At 38.0% G+C, this 19,091-nt stretch overlaps 5 protein-coding genes across 7 annotated transcripts; 3 read left to right on the plus strand and 2 right to left on the minus strand.

Annotated features, from left to right (window-relative positions):
• Nucleotides 1-164: 164 nt before the first annotated feature.
• Nucleotides 165-2,280, minus strand: LOC108849157 (pentatricopeptide repeat-containing protein At2g37310). Its single transcript, XM_018622670.2, has one exon. The coding sequence runs from the start codon at nucleotides 2,263-2,265 to the stop codon at nucleotides 307-309; it is 1,959 nt and encodes a 652-aa protein (XP_018478172.2). The 5' UTR covers nucleotides 2,266-2,280; the 3' UTR covers nucleotides 165-306.
• A 659-nt stretch (nucleotides 2,281-2,939) lies between these two features.
• Nucleotides 2,940-4,227, plus strand: LOC108849671 (protein ALUMINUM SENSITIVE 3). The gene is made up of 3 exons (XM_018623261.2): nucleotides 2,940-3,316; nucleotides 3,399-3,644; nucleotides 3,735-4,227. Exons 1-3 carry the CDS (start codon nucleotides 3,053-3,055, stop codon nucleotides 4,044-4,046), a joined length of 822 nt encoding a protein of 273 aa, XP_018478763.1. The 5' UTR covers nucleotides 2,940-3,052; the 3' UTR covers nucleotides 4,047-4,227.
• A 474-nt stretch (nucleotides 4,228-4,701) lies between these two features.
• On the minus strand, nucleotides 4,702-7,299 carry LOC108849150 (ABC transporter G family member 2). The gene has a single exon (XM_018622663.2). The coding sequence runs from the start codon at nucleotides 7,092-7,094 to the stop codon at nucleotides 4,860-4,862; it is 2,235 nt and encodes a 744-aa protein (XP_018478165.1). The 5' UTR covers nucleotides 7,095-7,299; the 3' UTR covers nucleotides 4,702-4,859.
• A 2,711-nt stretch (nucleotides 7,300-10,010) lies between these two features.
• LOC108852356 (uncharacterized) lies at nucleotides 10,011-11,631 on the plus strand. Its single transcript, XM_018625852.2, has 5 exons — nucleotides 10,011-10,347; nucleotides 10,483-10,605; nucleotides 10,868-10,996; nucleotides 11,095-11,273; nucleotides 11,366-11,631. Exons 1-4 carry the CDS (start codon nucleotides 10,297-10,299, stop codon nucleotides 11,185-11,187), a joined length of 396 nt encoding a protein of 131 aa, XP_018481354.1. The 5' UTR covers nucleotides 10,011-10,296; the 3' UTR covers nucleotides 11,188-11,273; nucleotides 11,366-11,631.
• Nucleotides 11,632-13,060: 1,429 nt separating this feature from the next.
• Nucleotides 13,061-19,068, plus strand: LOC108851735 (uncharacterized). Of its 3 annotated transcripts, XR_008945110.1 has the most exons (20): nucleotides 13,061-13,399; nucleotides 13,502-13,693; nucleotides 13,776-13,871; nucleotides 14,040-14,092; nucleotides 14,171-14,267; nucleotides 14,408-14,481; nucleotides 14,618-14,738; nucleotides 15,011-15,121; nucleotides 15,413-15,489; nucleotides 15,723-15,789; nucleotides 15,885-15,950; nucleotides 16,048-16,155; nucleotides 16,258-16,388; nucleotides 16,511-16,577; nucleotides 16,736-16,800; nucleotides 16,890-16,983; nucleotides 17,107-17,177; nucleotides 17,364-17,737; nucleotides 17,854-17,950; nucleotides 18,877-19,068. XR_008945110.1 is itself a non-coding variant. In XM_057008845.1 (19 exons), the coding sequence occupies exons 1-18, from the start codon at nucleotides 13,244-13,246 to the stop codon at nucleotides 17,716-17,718; spliced, it is 2,001 nt and encodes a 666-aa protein (XP_056864825.1). In that variant the 5' UTR covers nucleotides 13,061-13,243; the 3' UTR covers nucleotides 17,719-17,737; nucleotides 17,854-18,870. The 3 variants fall into 3 exon arrangements, 2 of the variants coding, with proteins under 2 accessions (XP_056864825.1, XP_018480701.1); XM_057008845.1 differs by lacking the exon at nucleotides 18,877-19,068 and having other exon boundaries at nucleotides 17,854-18,870; XM_018625199.2 differs by lacking the exons at nucleotides 17,854-17,950; nucleotides 18,877-19,068 and having other exon boundaries at nucleotides 17,364-17,817.
• Nucleotides 19,069-19,091: the final 23 nt, after the last annotated feature.

Raw genomic sequence — 19,091 nt, forward strand, 5'->3', positions numbered from 1 at the left:
TTTTTAAGGTACTTTAGTATACTTTTGAGGTACTTTTGTATACTTTTGAGGATTATTAATTATGAATATTTGAATTGATTAAATTTTATTGGTTGATAGTTATTGGAAATTGTATAAAACATAAATAGTAAACTAAAGTTGACAAATATTTATTGTAGTCTTAATAAACGTGAAAACTCTAGAAAATCTTACTTTCAGGAACGGAAGGAGTACATTACATGAAAAACAAAATCATTGCAAAGTAACTCTTTGAGAAGCACACAAAAGAAACTTTGAACTCTTTGTCAGGAAAATCAATAAGTTTCATCAATCTTTTGTTTCATGATAATACTCTTTGTCACTCATTGATTCAACTAAACACTCTATTACCTCATACATCTCTTTGCTTCTCTCACACGAACAATCTTTCGCAATGAAACTTCGTAATCCTTTACCAGTATCGATCCAGCTAGTTCCAGGGATTTTCTTCAGTCCTATTCTTCTCATCTTATCCCTTACCATTTCAGCTTCTTCATATCTCCCTGCTTGAGTGTATAAATTCGCCATGATAGTGTAATTCCCTGTATTCTCCGGTTCCATCTCAAACAAGTGATCACAAGCGAACTTTGCAATCTCCACATCGCCAAGAACAGAAGCCCCATTCAACAACGCACCCCAAACTTTAGCAATTGGTTCATCTGGCATCTTGGAAATGAACTCCATCGCATCTGAGAGTTTGCCAGCTCGGCTAAGAACACTTACCATACAAGCATAGTGCTCAACTCCAGGCTCGATGCTATACTTCGTTACCATAGAATCAAATATGCTCTGCGCCTTATCTGATTCACCAGAGTGTGCACAAGCTGAAAGAAGAGCTGTTAGAGTGACGTTGTCTGGCTTAGTCCCAAGACATAGCATTTGGTTAAAAAGACTACACGCAGATTCAGAGTCCCCGTGAATAGAGTAGGCTGTTATAATCGCCGTCCAGACAATCAAGCTCCTCTCTCTACAGTTATCAAAAATCCTTTGAGCTCCTTGGAGAAATCCTAATTTGGCATAGTTATCTATAATGGAGGTAGCCACATATATATTGTTGTCAGAACCATTACGGATGGCGAGAGCGTGGACTTCCTTACCCCCTTTCAGATTTGAACTATAAGTCAACGAAGGAAGAAGGCTCGAGAGAGTCACCGTGTTTGGCCTGTTGCCACATCTTATCATCTCCCTAAACGAATCTATAACCTCCTCGTGATGGTTATTCTGCATAAGACCCGAAACCACAGCATTCCACGTACTCAGACCAACACTCTCCATCTCACTGAACAAACCCATTGCTTCCTTGACAAGACCATGAGTCATATACCCTGATATTATCGCCCCGTAGGTCACAGAATCTCTCTCACTCATCTCATCAAACAACGCTCTCGCGTAATCCAAGCTACCGCATTTAGCATAAACACCAATCACAGCATTACACAATGACAAATCCATCTGGATATGATTCTCAAGCATCTTCTTGTGAACTTCCATCCCCAAAACAAGATCGCCTGATTGTCCACACGCCTGCAACACGCTTATCACAGTGACTCCGTTAGGTTTCATCTCAGGACAACTTAGCATCGCTTTATACAACTCTTTACACTCCTCGTAAGACCCACTTTGAGAATACCCAGAGATCATAGAGTTCCACGATACCACATCTCTCTCAGACATTTCATCGAACACTTTCCTCGCAGACGCGACCTCGTCGCATTTTGTATAGTAAGTGATCAGCCCATTGCTTACGAAGACATCCGAATCAAACCCACCTCGTAAAACAAGCCCGTGAACTTGTTCAGCCATGGAACCCAACAAGAAGTCATCATAACCCGACAGGGACTTCAAGACACAAGAGATGGTAACAGAATCGGGCCTGGCGGTAGTACCCGAGGAGGAGGATCTAATCCACGACGAGAACAGGTTAAAAGCGTCGGAGTACATCTCGCGCGAGGCGTAGGCGATGAGGAGCGCGTTGTAAGCGAAGGCATTTCTGACGGTGATTTCGTCGAACACGTGGAGGGCTTGGCGGAAACGGTTCTCCCTCGTGTAGAAGTTGATGAGCTTGGAAGCGAGGAAGTTGTCTGGCGCGACGGAGAAGAGGACGATTCGCGCGTGGAGCTGTAGCGCGTGGAGAGGGAGACGGTGACGGGTGAAGTGGTGGATGAGGTGGCCGTACGCGCCGCCGTCGACCGCCGACTTGTTGAGCAAGCCTTGCAAGGCTCGTTGAATTTGGAATCCCACCTTCATTCATATCTAAAGCCAAAAGCTAAAACCGGAGAAAATAACAACATTGAGGAAAATTAGTGGGCCATTATTGGGCCGAAAGCCCATAGAATTTTTTTCTAAAAGTATTTATGAGTATTATTAATCTTGGGACATATTTAGTGTCCATGTCTTGTCTGAGAAGGTATTATTGTCGAGCTTTCAGTTATATATCCAACAACAGTCGATCACTGAATCGCGATAAAGACGTAACTGAACTCGAGAGACGAGCTCGTGCGCTGAGAGTTCTAGACATTACCTCTTCAAAATCTAGCGAACCTTCGTGTCGTCAGGACAATCTTGAGCTGATCGATGTTTTCTCAACTCTTTTGCTTTGTTCTACATGATGTCTTTTTCTTGATTTCCTCCGAATTATAATAATTGAAGTGAACAAAAAACAATGACAAGTGAAGACACTCTTGCAAACATTTCCCTGGTTAGTAATTAATCTCTTATAAATCACGGGTTTGCACGATTGATATTAATCTTTTTTTTAAGTCATATTCCTCTGCAATCAAAAGTTATTTAATAATACTAAAATCTAAAATAAGCGAATCGAATAAAAAAATCAAAAATAAATAAATAAAGGATCCTAAACATGAGCTGATGGAATAAAGGTGATAGGAAAGTGTCTACTCTATCTAACTTGTTGTCCACTATATTATTCCCTCCTCCACCACTACCACCTTCCTACAAACACGACAAAAGCAAAAGAAAAAAAAATAAAGCGAGACCGAAAGAGAGGGAGAGAGAGAGAGCGAGCGAGAGAGACATGGATCTTGATTGGGTATCAGCTTTTTTCAAGAACAACGAATGGCTGATCGTGTATCTCAAAGGCATGTTGAAGCCCGCGGCGGCCCTCGCGGTGGTGCTTCTAGCCGTAGCGCTCTCCTACTCTCAGAACCTCTCTCTGGAAGGTGAAATGATATACTCTGTTTTCAGATCGTTTCTTCAGCTCTCTGTTATCGGATTCATTCTTCAGTTCATCTTTAACCAAGAAAACGCCGGCTGGATCATCCTCGCTTACCTCTTCATGGTCAGTTACACTTTTAAAACTCCAACAAATGATAAAAAATTATTATCTTATTTTATTTTATTTTTTTAATGATGGTGGTCAGGTCTCTGTCGCCGGTTACACCGCCGGTCAACGTGCCAAGCACGTGCCGCGTGGAAAGTACGTGGCCGGAGTATCTATCCTCTCCGGAACTTCTATCACAATGTTCCTCCTCATCGTCCTCAACGTCTTTCCTTTCACTCCTAGGTATATCATCCCCGTGGCCGGGATGATGGTCGGAAACGCCATGACGGTCACCGGAGTCACCATGAAACAGCTACGAGATGACATCAAGATGCAACTAAGCCTGGTTAAACTTCTTTATACAACAATGATATTTGACCGAACCTAACCGAACCAAGTTTCCGGTTTAATTGATTTTTGTGAAAAAAAATCATAGGTTGAGACGGCATTGGCACTAGGAGCGACGCCAAGACAAGCGACGTTGCAACAAGTGAAGAGAGCTCTGGTGATATCTCTATCTCCGGTTTTGGATAGCTGCAAAACGGTTGGATTGATTTCTTTGCCAGGAGCCATGACCGGTATGATAATGGGCGGTGCGTCGCCTCTTGAAGCTATTCAGCTACAGATAGTTGTGATGAACATGCTGGTTGGAGCAGCAACCGTTAGTAGCATCATGTGTACATATCTTTGTTGGCCATCTTTCTTCACTAAAGCTTACCAGTTACAAACTCAGGTCTTCTCAAGTTGAAGTTTTAATTTTCCATATACTTTCCCAACCTTTGGAAAAATTCTTAAATTGAAAAACCAACAATCAAGTCTTTAGATCATATTATCTGTGTTTCATAAATAGTGTTTTTCAACATTGTTTATTATTGTACAATGTCACTTTATAATTCCTAAAACTTATATTATTTGTATTTTAATATTAATTGTAAACTGGATTAACTTTATAGATAAAATATTACTGATCAAATATGTGTAGTTAGTAAAAATATAAATGCATGTCAATCATTTTCTTTATATATGTGAAAATTTTAAAATAAAACTCTTCTGTGAAACATAAAAAGTATTGTTTAGCCATAAAAGTTCTCATGACATTGACAACATGAACTTAAAAAGATCCACAAAGCGCACACGGCACACATATAAGATAATGCAATTTTAGATAACTGGTGGGCCTAAAATTGTATCAAGCCCAATAGATTGGATATGAAAAAATAGTTTATAATAAATAAACTGATTTTCAGGACCAATTATAGAACATGATTTTGTCTTCAAGCGTACCGGAAAACCTTAGAAAATTAACAAAATTTTTATCGACTACAGAAAATTTGATAATTAACATATAAACGATAATTTAATTTCGTAAACCATATAATATTACCCAAAAAAACATAGCTTAGTGGATATTAAATACACCTTTTAATTAATTGATAAGTTATAAATATAACGAAGAAATACATATATTTAGCTTTGAAAAAATAAAATAAAACACGACAATGTTTTTATGATTTTCAGACAGTAAGACAAATCAAGAAAAAAACACAAACAAACCGTTTCATCACCTCCGTTTGTTCTTACTTCCAATCATCAACGTGAAGTAAAACAAAATCCTAAAGAAGAACCCCCAAGCAACCGTGATCCACAAGCAATTCCATTTGCTAATCTCCGTGACCCCCTGCTGCTTCAGAATATCGATCCCCGTCGTCACACACGTCTCCGCCGTCACATTAATCCCCAAGACACCGCTCATGCTCTTCAACAAACTCATCTTCACATCGCTCGGAAACTGCCCCAACGGCGAGTTATCGAATATCTGAACCCCTCGGACGAAACACTTGGTCGTATCCTCGAACTCGTTCTGCAACACCCCTTCGTAAGGGTACTTCACCAGCGAGAGGTAATGGAACCAGATCCAGTAGAGAGGGATCCGATCGCGCGAGATGAAGAATCCTGAGAAGAGGAGGAAGTAAGCGAGGATCGCAACCACCACGGTGAACCCGAGCATCACGTTCGATACGACGCCGGATAGGAACGTCACGAAGGAGCTTCCGGCCCAGAAGGAGGCCAAGATCGTGAAGAAGAAGAAGAGGAAGCCACTAGCCCCTCCAGCGAGTCCCACCGCGAAGAAAGTGGTGGCTGCGAAGCATGCGGCGAGGAAGATGAGGGAAGGGATCGAGATTATGGACTGAGAGAGGACGTAGGAGGATCTGCGGTACGCGTTGTAAGCGGTTTCTCTCATGAAGATGTAACGCTCTTGTAAGAAGACTGGGATGGCTTCCGCGCACGTGTAGAACGTGGTTGACATGGCGAACGCGAAGAACCCTAGACGCTCTTGGACTCCTTTGGGAGAGTTGTCTAGGTTCGTGAACATGGTGGCTAAGATGATCCCCGTGACCATCACGGCTCCTATGCGCATCCCGATGAGCTCGGGCTGCCTCATGGAGTTTAGTATAGAGCGTTTGCCAATAACGATCATTTCGATCCAGAACGGATTCGCGTAAGTTTGGAATGATGACGGAGAGTTTGTGCTCGTTGTTGCTGCTCCGGAGACGAGTTTCCCTCTGGAGATGCTCGCGGTGATCGCTTCTTTGAGAGTGATGCCGTTGTTGTAGTACCGCGCTGCTTGTTGCTGCTTCGCTCGCCACTCCTTGTGGTACTCGACCAGTTGCTTGGTCCCTCCGGGAGCATTCTCCAGCTCCCGGATGAGATCGAGAGCAAACTCTGTTTTGTTCTCGTTCTCGGGGATCGGGTGGTCGAATTCCGAGAAGAATTGCGGGAGATATGTCGGGGAGCCGCTGAAGACTGTGTTTCCTCTAGAAAGGAAGATTAGTCGATCTAGCAAACCCATGATTCTGTAGCTAGGTTGGTGGATTGACATGATGACTATGCTCCCGCTCTGCGCGATTCTTTGAAGCACTTTGATTACCATGTAGGCACTTGTAGAGTCCAGCCCCGAGGTCGGCTCGTCGAGGAAGAGTATAATCGGGTCGTGGATGATGTCTATCCCAATCGAAACACGTCTTCTTTCTCCTCCGGACACGCCTCTATGTCCTTCATCGCCGATCATGGTTCTCGCCGCGCTTCTTAGACCTAGTTGGTCGATCAAAGATTGTACTCTCGCTTTCTTCTTCTTCTTGGAGAGGGAGCGAGGGAGCCTGAACTCTGCTGAGAACATTAGAGTTTCCTCGACGGTGAGCATCGGGAAGAGAAGGTCGTCTTGCATCACGTATGCCGATATGACTTTCTGGAGGCTGGATTCAAGAACCTCTCCGTTTAAGGTGATGGAGCCTCTGAGGCTGTCTTTGGCTATACGGTTGGCTAACGCATCGATGAGGGTTGATTTACCTGACCCGCTTGCTCCAAGAACAGCCATCATCTCCCCTTCGTGGGCTTCGCCTGAGATACCGTTCAGTAGTATCTTAGTGTTCAAGGCAGAATCATTTGATGAGGAGTTTCCACAAAAGGGAGGAAACTTTTTCTTGATCTTCACGCTATAGGTCAGGTCTGTGAAGGAAAGAACAAACGGGGAAGATGCTATGGAAGAAGCTGGAGCTGAGGTCCATGAATTGAAAGAAGATGCTGAAGAAGTGAGAGGTGAGGCCATTTCCAAAACCCGGTGATCGTTCCTTGCGTCCTCCACGTTCATGAGAAGCTCTGCGAGTGTGGCGGAAACTCTAGGCGTGTCTCTTGGACATCTCTCCATGGAAGTCTGGTTTGGATAAAACAGAGGAAGATCATTGTTGCCAGCTACTACCCTTTTGGCTGGAGATAGTTTTCCAAGAAAGCCAGACATGTTTTTTTTCTAATTTTAACAGGTTGTTGGGTTTAAGCTCATATCCACAAAGAAGATATGAATAGGGATGGGAAGAGGCTAATATAAGGAGGATTTTTTATATTGGAAAGAAAGAGATATGAAATGGTCAATTTGGGTGGGTGATCTCTATGTATCTAACGCTGGCTTTTTTCTGGTTTTGTATATGTTGATGTAATGTGTGTTAACCTAAAAGTAAATGGTTAGGTGAGAGGAGTTGTGCAAAAAAAAACCCTTATGTTTTATGTCTATTTCTTGGGGCTTAAGGTATGGTTAAATAGTGTTTTAGAAAAAAAAAGGTATGGTTAATAACTTGGGTTTAGCTATACGGGTTTTATGGATTGGACAAATGTATATACAAATGATTTTAGGCATAAAAACACTGTTGATGGCAATCTGTTGAGAAATATTGTCCCATCGAGGATTACATTTAACTGAGTTAGCGAGTAGCTGTCCAAATCGTGCTAAACGGGCAAACTCGTACCTATCTTACGATAATAACGATTTAAAATGATATTCCTATTTTATTCTATTAATGTATCATCATAACTTTTAGAAAACTATCGTATAGTTTGAAGAATAAGGATGGTTGATATTTTATTATTTTATTTGAATTTCGGCTGATACTTGTATTTCTTTACTGAAATATATCTTCAGTTAAGTTGTAATAAAAACATTTGTTATGTTGGAATAAAAGAACATTTGTTATGTTCCTAAGCATTGTCTTACATGTTCAGAATCAACCATTGGCAAAATGTTTATCAATAAAAAGATACATACTTCAACTCCACCAATTTAAAAGATTCTTTTTCTTTTCACAAAAAAAAGTACACACTAGAATTTTCCTTAAAGCTTTTAAGAAAATTATTAGTTTGTAACAAAATGAATCAAGAAATAAATATAACGATTAAAGATTATATAAATTTAATATGGATCACTCCTCTAATTAGTAATTACAATGGATTTTATAAAGTTCATAAAATGATTAAGTACGTACTATATGAGAATAAGTGCATGAAACTTGAACTATATAACAAGAAAAAAAAACTTGAACTATAAGAAGTTTCTCAATAATTAAGCTTATATGTCAAAAAAAAAAGCTTATATGTCTAACATAACATAGGTAATGCAGCACATTTGGCACATGTGAGCGGTAGATATTTTTGAGAAGTTGTTATGACTAAAGGAATGAATAAGAAAAGTCACTGGAATAAAATGTGGACACGGCTTCAATAGTAAGAGCAAGCTACACGAAAACCCCAAATTCTCATTACAAATTAGATAATACAAGCTTAACGTGAAGAGGTAGGCATATAATACCAAATTAAATTGCATAAGATAAGCATAACGTGGAGAGGTAGGCATATAAACGTTTGGTATGGCTGTTATATCTGTTTTTCAAGACTTTATACTATACGCTTCATATATTGACCTAAATCAGTTCATTCCATTTACCCATTCTCACAAGAAATCTCATGACTCGCACATACAAAAAGTTGTAATACCCTATATTTGTGTTTATGACGCCTGTTCCTTTCATTTTTTTCCAATAAAAAAGGTTGACTAAAGCTCTTATAGTCAAATGTTTCAAACTAGAATCAAAAGGTTTCTGGTAGCTAACTTGACCGAACAAGAATGTTCTTAATTACAAAGACTAAGGATGTTCCAGTTCAATGGTTAATATGATATAAACTTTCGCATACAACAAAACAAAGAACATACAAAATTATGTTTGTAGTTATTGTCTTGATTATCCGTTATTAGTTATGTAACTTTAACTAATATTGGTTTAGGATGTTTGCTCGTAAATAAAATTTACTAATAACTAGGTGAATACGAACACAAACTAACTAAGTTCAAAACTGTTGATGTTAGAAAAGTTCAACTTGATGTAATATTAGAAAGAAAAGAAAAATTTGAGTTTTATAAGATGCTCGTTGACAAAACAAAAGATGTTATGCTCTCTGACGTTCAGACGATATTGTGAGCAAAGATTGCTTGAATAGGATGTATATAATGTCAAATACTCAGAAGATGAAATCACAGTTACCGCAAAAAGCAAAACATGTAGCAAACATTTTATAACTTACGCACATTGAGTAGTCTTTCAAACTGAATTAGATATCGTCATATTTTCATACACAATAGACATAATAGAACTATCAACTCTCACATCAAAACGACTAAAAAGCAGACGAATTTTTTTTTTCCAGTGGTCTTTTCTCGGCAGAATTTTACAATTTACAGTCGCATTTACAAATCATATAATCAAATGACATTATCAGGTGGCTGAAACTACTAGTCTTCTTCGTCGAGTAAAGTTCAACATGGACCCTGTGACAGGCCCCGGCCTTAAGTAGAGTGCCAAGTGCTGAGGTCCAGGGATCCAACTCATTTGCTAAAAGAATCATATAAAAATTGTCTATTCTGTTTTTTTTTTTTTTTTTAAATAAAATAAAATAAAAAGAGCAATTCTTAAGAAAATTATATTGAAAAGGCCCCAAATAGAAAGTTAGTATATAACTAACTAAAGACTAAAAATATTTTGATTGGGAGATTTTCATGATATCATAAATTAGATCAAATCTGAATACGTTTTAAGGGAAAAAAAACATTGGACTTGAATAATCTGGTAATTAACCAAGCAAAAATAAAATGTTGACCAAAAAAATAAAGAGAATTTGCAGTGTACACACAAGACTTATAGGATATTTAGGCTTATACACTATTTACATTTTCGAGGCAAAGGGAACGTGTGAGATTTACCTTCTTAACCTTATTCACCTAGTTGACAAAAAAAAAATAACCTTGCTCACCTCGTATTTTCCGCAACCGGTCACCTGTTCTCTTGTAATTCTATTTTTTTTTTGATAATCCAAACCCACGTGTAATCTCATGTTTCAGGCAAGTTGTTTCTTTTCAGTTTTTGAAACTTCCCTATTTGCTTGTTAATATCGAAGATCAAAATTCTCTCAGATCCTCCTTATTATATTAACTTCTGTAGATCCATTTTCTACTTCAAACTTCAATTCAACCAATTATAAAATAGATTTCAATCTCCTAGTAGCTTTGATAAATTTCCGATGGATCATAGCGATGAATTTTCCCCTCCCCTGCCATGTCCTCCTCGAATGTTTGCTATAGGCGAAGAATCTATCGACGTTAGGGTTACACCGTATCACAGATGCCCTCAACCCAGATGAAGTTCAGCGATCCTGGAGGTGGAGATGACCCGGTTAGCATTCCAAGTAGCATAGTGGAGCTTATATATATATATATATATATATACTTTTTTGTAGATTGTCTGCTTACCTTTAAACACAATCTTGCTCGTTTTTTACTTTATTTCTAACATGCATCACCGCCGTAGCTCCCCTTCTCTGATGCTCCCGTTGATGTAGAAGCCAATACAGACGCGGTGAATGAACTAGAACGTGCTGGCGACATGGTTAGCAGTCCACCTCTGAGTCAACGTGCACATGCGGACGACGTGGTTAATAATCCATATTTATCTCTGTCATTTTCCTTGGGATTTTGTTAATTGATTCTTCTCGTTAGCAATACATTGTTGTCTTTACCCTAACAATAATTATCCTACATTTTGTAATAATATGTTTAGCAAACACTTTTCCCTAATTAACTGCTAATAAATTATTTGTTATATTACTTTAGCATTTGTTTGAACTTTGATCTGACTGTAGTAGTTTGTCTGATTCACAGAAGGTTGTCTACTTAATTTTTACTTTCTTGTGTAGGGCAATGTTAACAACAGCGCTGCACAAACGGGATCATGTCCGGCTGACGGTGTCCAAGGCACCCCATCTCCTTGTGTCGACAATAATTCACCACCACCCGTGCTTGTCCCTGAAGCGAATTCCAATTTGGTTTGTACACCATCCTAAAGTTTCCTAAATTAATTTGTTATATAGCTTATGTTATTCAATTTTTCAACGTTTTCCCCATGTGTTTGTCATATTCAAAGGATGATGTACAGACAAATCTAGCTTTCCCAAAGCCTACATTTTTGCTTGGACTAACACAAGAAGAACGACAGCTCAGCAAAACAGATTCATAGATTGTTGACAATGTTGATAAATCCTTTGAAGAGGTAGCAGTGACTTGTCTGCATTTCTTGCTAGATCTTCCCACTCAACTGCAAAGGTATCATTATAGTATCATAGCATCTCTGTGAATTTAGACTACTCGGTTTTATGTCAACTCATTATCTATTGTACTCTGCTATTTTATTGCAGGTGGTAGATGTTCTTATCCATCACACTCGGTCGTTGCTAGTCAGATATTTAGCGAGCTATAATCTGCTTTATCCGATTACTTTGATATAAATTATCCCTGTAAAACGTTTTAGCCGGTTACAAATACCTTATAGATCATGTATTGAATGTTTGTTGGTTTTATCTGTTGACATTCAGAAAAGTTCAGTTTGGTATCATAATGATACTCTGTTCTCTGATAGCAAAGCATGATCTCATTTGTCCTTTTTAATCTGCCATTGTAAATACATTTCATATGTTTAGAAGGCAACAAACGTAGCACAAAACAAAATGTTAACTGAAATCGATTTTCTCGTAATTCTTTCCAACATTGATTTTGTAATTTTCTACGACTAGTTTTAACCGCCTATCACAAGGCATGTATATCTATCATGCATATTAGCTTGCTAACATTACAACTTTAGCAACATTCAGAAATAAAAGAAAAAAATCGCAAGGTTCAATTTTTATTGGGCTTCAGTTTTTTTTGGGCTAAAACTATGGAAGATGTGTCTTTTTGTCCATACGGTGTCGTTCTGTTTCCCTATTTCTATTGTTACCCAATTCAAACAAATCTTAGCTTCCATTGTTTCTGGTTAGCAGGCTAACATAAGTTACTAAATTTAGACAGAAGAAAAAAATAATTAGTTATTTAGTTCAGCACTTTCACTGTTCAAAGTTTCATTTACCTGACTAATAACACTTTTATCATGGAGCGGTGACTAAATTTAATTTAGGGTGAAATGTTGGACTGCAACGAATAATTATGGACTGGTTACTAAATTTAATTACTTGTTAAACATTTATTTATCGCGCTAACGTATCATCATATATGTCGACAAACATTATTACTTGAAATTTTCACTTTTAACCACGATCTCCACAGTTTACTATTAGCTTGTTAAAACAAATTAACATATCATACTAGCTTAAAATGCACATGCCAACAATTTTCGATTATGTACTTTGATATTTATATAATTAATACACTCAAGGAAAAAAGCTTACATGTTGGCACATTTGTTTGAGTTCCATCAGCCATCTCATCATCGTCATCCAGCTCTATTATCTCCCTAACTGGTTGGGTTCCAAGATTCTTATTTTCCAGAAAATTATCAGCGAATGCCATTTCTAATTGAACTCGGTGAAAAAGGAGCATTCTTTTCTCGGGAAATATTACATTCATAACCTTCTTAGTTTGGGTTCCACGATCACCAAAAACAAAACCTGCATCATTTTCATTCTTTCTTTAGTTAAACATTTTTATAAAATTTAAATACTTTTTTTTTGAGAAATTATAAAATTTAAATACTCTTATCTTCCTCAACATGGATACGTTGTAACAGTGCAACAAAGTATCGCATTGGTCTTCGTTTTAGCCGCCCTCACCTAAATAACCAGGGGATAAAATATTAGGTTAATCATTACATATTTTCTCTATTTTTTTATTTTTTAATTCCATTTACCTGATGACCCATTGTCACCGGTTATACCGTCACTTTCTTTTTTATTGGCATAAGGACAGTATTGACATTTCATCTAGCTTGGATCACTTGGAAGCCCCACAATTTTTATGTCATAGGCATTTGCCTAATTTGTTACTTTTTAAGGGATTTTGACCCAATTCACTCAAAAATAAAACAAGCAAAAATAAAATAAAATAAAAGAAAGCACCGAATCGAATCGCCCGGGAAAATCTATATTGAAGAGAGAAGAAAGAGCCTTCCTGCGTCTGACTTGTTCCCCTCTCCCATCGCACTCCCTCCGTTTTATTCTTTCTACAATCCTCCAAATAATATTCACACAAAAGAGAAATCGAACAATCGAGATTTGCGATTTCGCGAAGGAGAATCTACAGTAATGTCGTGGTTGAGATCGGCGGTGCACAGAGCCGTCGAAGTCGGCGGGTCCGGGAAGAACAACCTCACCCGCACCGTTCGAAACTACGCCGATTCCGTCGTCCTCACCGCCGGCAATGCCGTTTCCGAAGGCGCCAAACTCTTCCAGGATCGCATCGTACGTAATTCCTCTTAAAATTTTCATCTCGCAAAAATCTGATTAATAATCTTCCTTCAAAATCTCCGATGTGAGCGTGTGTGTGTTTGATGATGAATGCAGGGATCGAGGAACGTGAAGAGCTTCAGCCTCGCGGTGAAGATATTAGAAGAAGTCTCGGTTTCGTCGCGAGGCGGCGAGAGAGTGCAGTTGCTGAGGAGATGGCTCGTCTCTCTTAGAGAGGTCGAGAGGATAACAATGTCTTGTGATCAGAATCAGCCTAGTTCCGAAGAAGCCAAGAATCTCAGCACCGTCGTGAGTGATTCAAAATCGCACATTGTCCTGGCTCAGCAGTTTTTTTTTTTTTTTGTGGCTTATGATCTGGTTTTGTTAACAGGTTTATTACGTTGATCCTGGTCTTCCAGGTGAGCCGATGACTTTCCGAGATGTGTTTCTTCACAGTGAGGCCCTTGAAGGGATGGTATTGTCCATGGTGAGTTTTGATATGCCTTGAATCTGATCTCTGACCCTGGAAGCATTCATTAGTTACTACTTATCACGTGTTTTCCACATGATCATCATCTTTGCAATATTTATTTAGGCTGGCCTTTTTTATTGTTCATGGATTGAGTTTTTAAGTTTTTTTTCCGGTGTGAATCAGATTTTGGAAGCACCAAATGAGGAGGAAGTCCAGCTGCTTCTGGAACTGTTTGGGTGATCATTTCTCTCTTTCATTTATATTTGTTAATTTTTAGTTATTCTATTTATATGGTCATTGGTTGATACATACAGGCTCTCTTTGTCAGGAGAGAAGGAAGTTCACGAAGCAGTGATTCGAAATGTGCAGGACTTGGCAGCGGTGTTTTCCAAATACAAGGATGAAGTTCTGGTAAAACTATGTCTCATAGTACATGTGTTGCTGCTGACAAGATGAATAAGGCCCACTGGATTAAAATGTCCTTTAACAAACCGTTAAGAGATCTTGGCACTTCGTAATGCCTCTTTTATCTCTTTTTTTTTCTCTTCTAGGCAAAGCGCGAGGAACTTTTGCATTATGTCCAAGGTGCAATCGGAGGGCTTAAAATCAGTGCTGATCTTGCAAGGTATTACTGGAGATCAGAACACTTTTATACACTCTCTGAATTTTCCTGGCTGAAGCTTTGGGTGGAGTTTTAGCAATGTCCATGTCTTAAATGTTTTACTTTCTCTCCTTTCAATTCTCATTTGTGCATGTCTCAGAATAGATACTGAAGCCCAAGCGCTGATGGAGAAACTTGATAAGACAAAGGTCAAGGTTCTCGAGAAGACTTCAAACGAAGATAGTTCAAAAGCCACAGGAACCAATGCTGCATCAACCGAGGTGAGATTGTCTCTTATACTTTTCACTGTCTCGTTAGATATGGTCTGGGTTTCCAGCTATTGTTGACTTTATTTATTTGTATAGAACCGTGCTTAAGTCTTAATATCTAGATTTTGTTTTTCACATATAAGCCAAGTGAAAGAAAGTACTAAGGCTTCTAAGAAATCTTTATTGCATTGCTTTGTTCCCCAAGTATCTTCATGATTTTTGTATACATTTCTGATTTATCAATCAATCCCTGTGAGTTGTACCAAAAACTTGGGTTGCTGCAGGCTCTCCGGGAAATACTTGAGCAAGTTCGTACTTTTTCGAAGCTAGAAGCACTCTTACTGAAGAAGAAATCATTAAGAAATGGTGATTCCCTTCAATACCACAGTGAGAAGGTAAAAACTGCATACTCAGAACTTTTGCCGCTTTTATTGGTTTGTTTGTTACTGTCTCATGCATAATTTTCTTACCATAAAGACTGATTATTAGCTTGTTTTCCATGTGACAAAAAAAAGCTTGTTTTCCAAAATGTTGGAATACAAAGATTTATTTGGCAAAATTTGAACTCTGTTATTGCCTTGATGTCACTAGTGTAGGACCTCATATACCTAAATCTTCATCTAAATGTTGGTTTCGATTGTTATATTCGGGTCAATATTTAACCAAGTTCATTCTGTATTTTGCAGGTTGATAAACTTAAAGTTCTGTCAGAATCTTTACTCAATTCTACCTCTAAAGAAGAAAAACGAATTGTGGATCATAGGTAAGAGAAAATGCAAACCTGGTCATTTTAAAATATATCTACTTTATGAACTTAAAGTTTTATTTGGCAAAATGTTGGAATACAAAGATAAGAGAAAATGTTGAAAAACGAATTGTGGATCATAGGTAAGAGAAATGATCCACAATTGAAAAACGAATTGTGGATAATAGGTAAGAGAAATTGTGGATCATATCGTAGTTCACATGCATCTTTGTTTCCGTATCTAAAAGCAGAAGCCAGAAAGAAGAAGCTCTTAGCTACCGACTTTCCAAAACCGATGAAGTCAGCCAGCGGGAGAAGGTTTGCAGCCCCTCATCTCTTTGAACTCGTCAATGAAAGATTGGCTCAGTCGCTTTGTATTACATATTCTTATTATACACAAATGTGACTTTCAGGATGTAGCTGCAGAATTAAAAAACCTTGAGATTATGAAGGAAGATCTTGAAGCTGAGCTGAAAAGGGTAAAATTCGATAAGAACTTATTCCAGACCAATGTACTGAACTGGTAGAGATTCATATTTGTAGGTTCATATTACAGAGTTCACATTTGTTTTGAAGGTCAACACTTCAATAACATCTGCCCGGGCTCGCCTTCACAATGCTAGAGAAGAAAGAGAGCAGTTTGATAATGCAAGTAATGAAATACTTATGCACCTGAAGTCAAAGGTAGCTAACTACTAATACATGAGATGAAACATAAGCCGTATCATACTATATAAATTTATCTCATAAGAATAGTTTGTGATGTTTGGCTGGCTTACGGTGTAGGAAGACGAGCTAACTCGCTCGATATGTTCATGCCGAGTAGAGGCAGATGTTGTAAATAAGTGGATCAAGTTTTTGGAAGATACCTGGATTATCCAGTCTAAATTTGCTCAACAAAAGGAAATACAAGTGAGGTATGTCTTATCTCCACTACGCAGGAACTCAGCAATTATGCAGCTTCCTTAATTACTTTGCATATGATCCACATTTTGTCATTCCTTCAATTTCATCGACCTGATTGTTCAACTCCTTTTAGTGGGGAGATAGAGAGATATGGTGACCATTTCATCGACTTGATTGTTCAACTCCTCTCTTTCTACAAGGTAACTCTTAATGTTACCTCAAAATTAGTGCCAGTTTCATCATGATATAGTTGATAACATGTTGTATCATGTTGGACCTTATGCCGAATGAATTTCACTTGGTTACTGACTGTAAGCTAAAGGTTAAGCTCACATTCATATTTTTAACATCAACTCAGGAACAGTTGGATCCTTCTATACCCAAGATCAGAGGAGTCGTCGAACTTTTGGAACCAAGTAAATGGTAACATACAACTTCTCTATTCCTGTACACTTTATTTTACCAAAGATAGGCTGGTAGCTTTATTTGACCTGTTTATGGGGAAATTTCAGGTTAGAAGCAGATAAAAAGACAGACGATAAGGATATAAAGCCAGTCGATTCAAGAAAAAAACTTGAGAAGGAGTATCTGGACCTCGAAGCCAAGGTACTTTGGTTTATGATATAGACATGTAGACCACTTATCTCAATTTCCAACTGCAGAGATAAGAAAGTGTCGTAACAAGTTTGTTAACCTATCTTCTGATTCTTCTTTATTAACTTATACCAGTTTGTAACAACATTAAGCGTGGTGGATGCTATGAAAAAGCCATTCTATTCACAAACTGAAGGTATCTCCAGGTAAAGTTACAAATTACATGAGTAACATGACCATTCGTTTTTAGACGTTATAATATTGATATCCAGCTATTGATTGAGAATCAAACCGCAACTTTGTGTATGTACATTTCCACCGTTGGAGAATACAAAAGTACTCGAGTTAGAAAAACATAACTCTCTCATGGCTTTGGGTGTTATCTGATCCAGGAAAGACGATAAAAGAGTGAAAGAACTATTTGAGGCATTGGACAAAACAAAAGAAGAGTTTGAGTCTATCGAACGCCCGCTTCTAGATATTGAGTCTCCTTCGAGAACCTCTTCATCTTCTTCACGCTCCCCGTCACTGAAAATGATACCCGAGGTTCCACTTTCTTTCACAGTCCAGAAAGAATTTGATGGTGTGGAAACTCCAGACAGTAGTAAAAAAGGGTCTTCAGAGAAGGAAGACCCGGCGAAGAAGCAGCTGGAGTTGGAACTAGACGATGGAGAAGAGTCCTTGGCTGATGAAATCAATGACTGGGAATTTGACGCACTTGATGACACTCCCATCAAAAACCAATAGCTAACTCAAATTTTGCAAAGTTAAAAATCCACTTGAACTCATACTTTAATTAGCTACAAGAGTAGTGAAAGTATAATTAGAGGGTGTATGTCAAACTAATGTTATTCCATTTTGTTTTGGTGTTGTGTTCTGTAGCCAGATGATGGAGGAAGAGGGGGAGTATATCTATCACTACTTAACTAACTCAAAGGTTATGACTTTCCAGAGCTATATAAAACATTTAAAGGAAACTGTAAGTTATTTCCTTGTTTTGTGAAATTCTAATTTGAAATATGATCAAATGTAGATATATATATTACTATTTACTAGCCTCCCAATAAGTTTAAAATGACTCTTACCTCTCCCGGTATGTTTTTGTTTTCTCTTCGTCGGAGATAAGATTTTCTCCTTCTATATATTTTCCTTATATTATGTTCTTCATTTCATTTTTTTTTCCTGGTATGGGGACAAAAGTTTTTCTTTAAAACTCAAATCTCAAACTAAATAAATGTAGAGAATTAGGATAATATTAGAACGGTATTATCCTAATATTTATATTTTAAAAAAACAAAAACTGTTCCCTGGTGAGAGAATGTTAAATTATCGGTAGCCATGTGTTAACGATATATGAGTAGTCGGATTTGAACTCAGTTTCCTTAACAATGCTGAAACGTCATGCTACTATCTGACCACTAACATGTGGTTATATTTATATTTTAAGATAATATTAGAACAGTAAATAAAGTATATTATTTAATTAGGTATAGAAGAATTTGACCTTATTTTCGGCTAAGGAGTAAGGACTAGGAGCAAAATGAAACGATTTTTATAACAAAGGGTCAAAGGGAGTTAAAACCGGATACACTCTCCTCTGTTTTGTACATCCGAAGGTAGAATATTCCCAGTGTCCCTAATTGCTACAGATCTCAATAAAAGATCCATATTAGTTAATTAGTGAAAAGCTGGGAAGAAGATAGATAGATTATGGTAATCCTACAAAAGCTCTGTCCCGGCTCTAACATTCAAGTATCACGCTGTCCATTTATAAGGAAAGCTCCATTAATACTCATTTCTCAAGATTTATTGTATTTTATCTGGTTTTAGACCGTTGTCATATGTCTCGTCTCTCTCTGACACAGATTCAGTGTTTCATTTATCATGTTAAATAAATAAAAACAGACAAACAAAGGAAAATAATAAGAGCAAAGTGGGATTTAGAAAAAAGCCTCGTGAAGGACGTCCCACGGTCCACGCCTGCCATATGATTCCAGTGACAGTGAGCATGGAAGGTATTAACAAATAAAAACAATACTTAATTGTTTGCTTTCTGATAAAAATGCTTTTTATGATGGTGTTAAATATATACTATGAGGTTTCTAGATGTACTATTCTAC

This window comes from Raphanus sativus, chromosome 4 (assembly GCF_000801105.2).
Source record: "Raphanus sativus cultivar WK10039 chromosome 4, ASM80110v3, whole genome shotgun sequence".
NCBI classification, from domain to species: domain Eukaryota; kingdom Viridiplantae; phylum Streptophyta; class Magnoliopsida; order Brassicales; family Brassicaceae; genus Raphanus; species Raphanus sativus.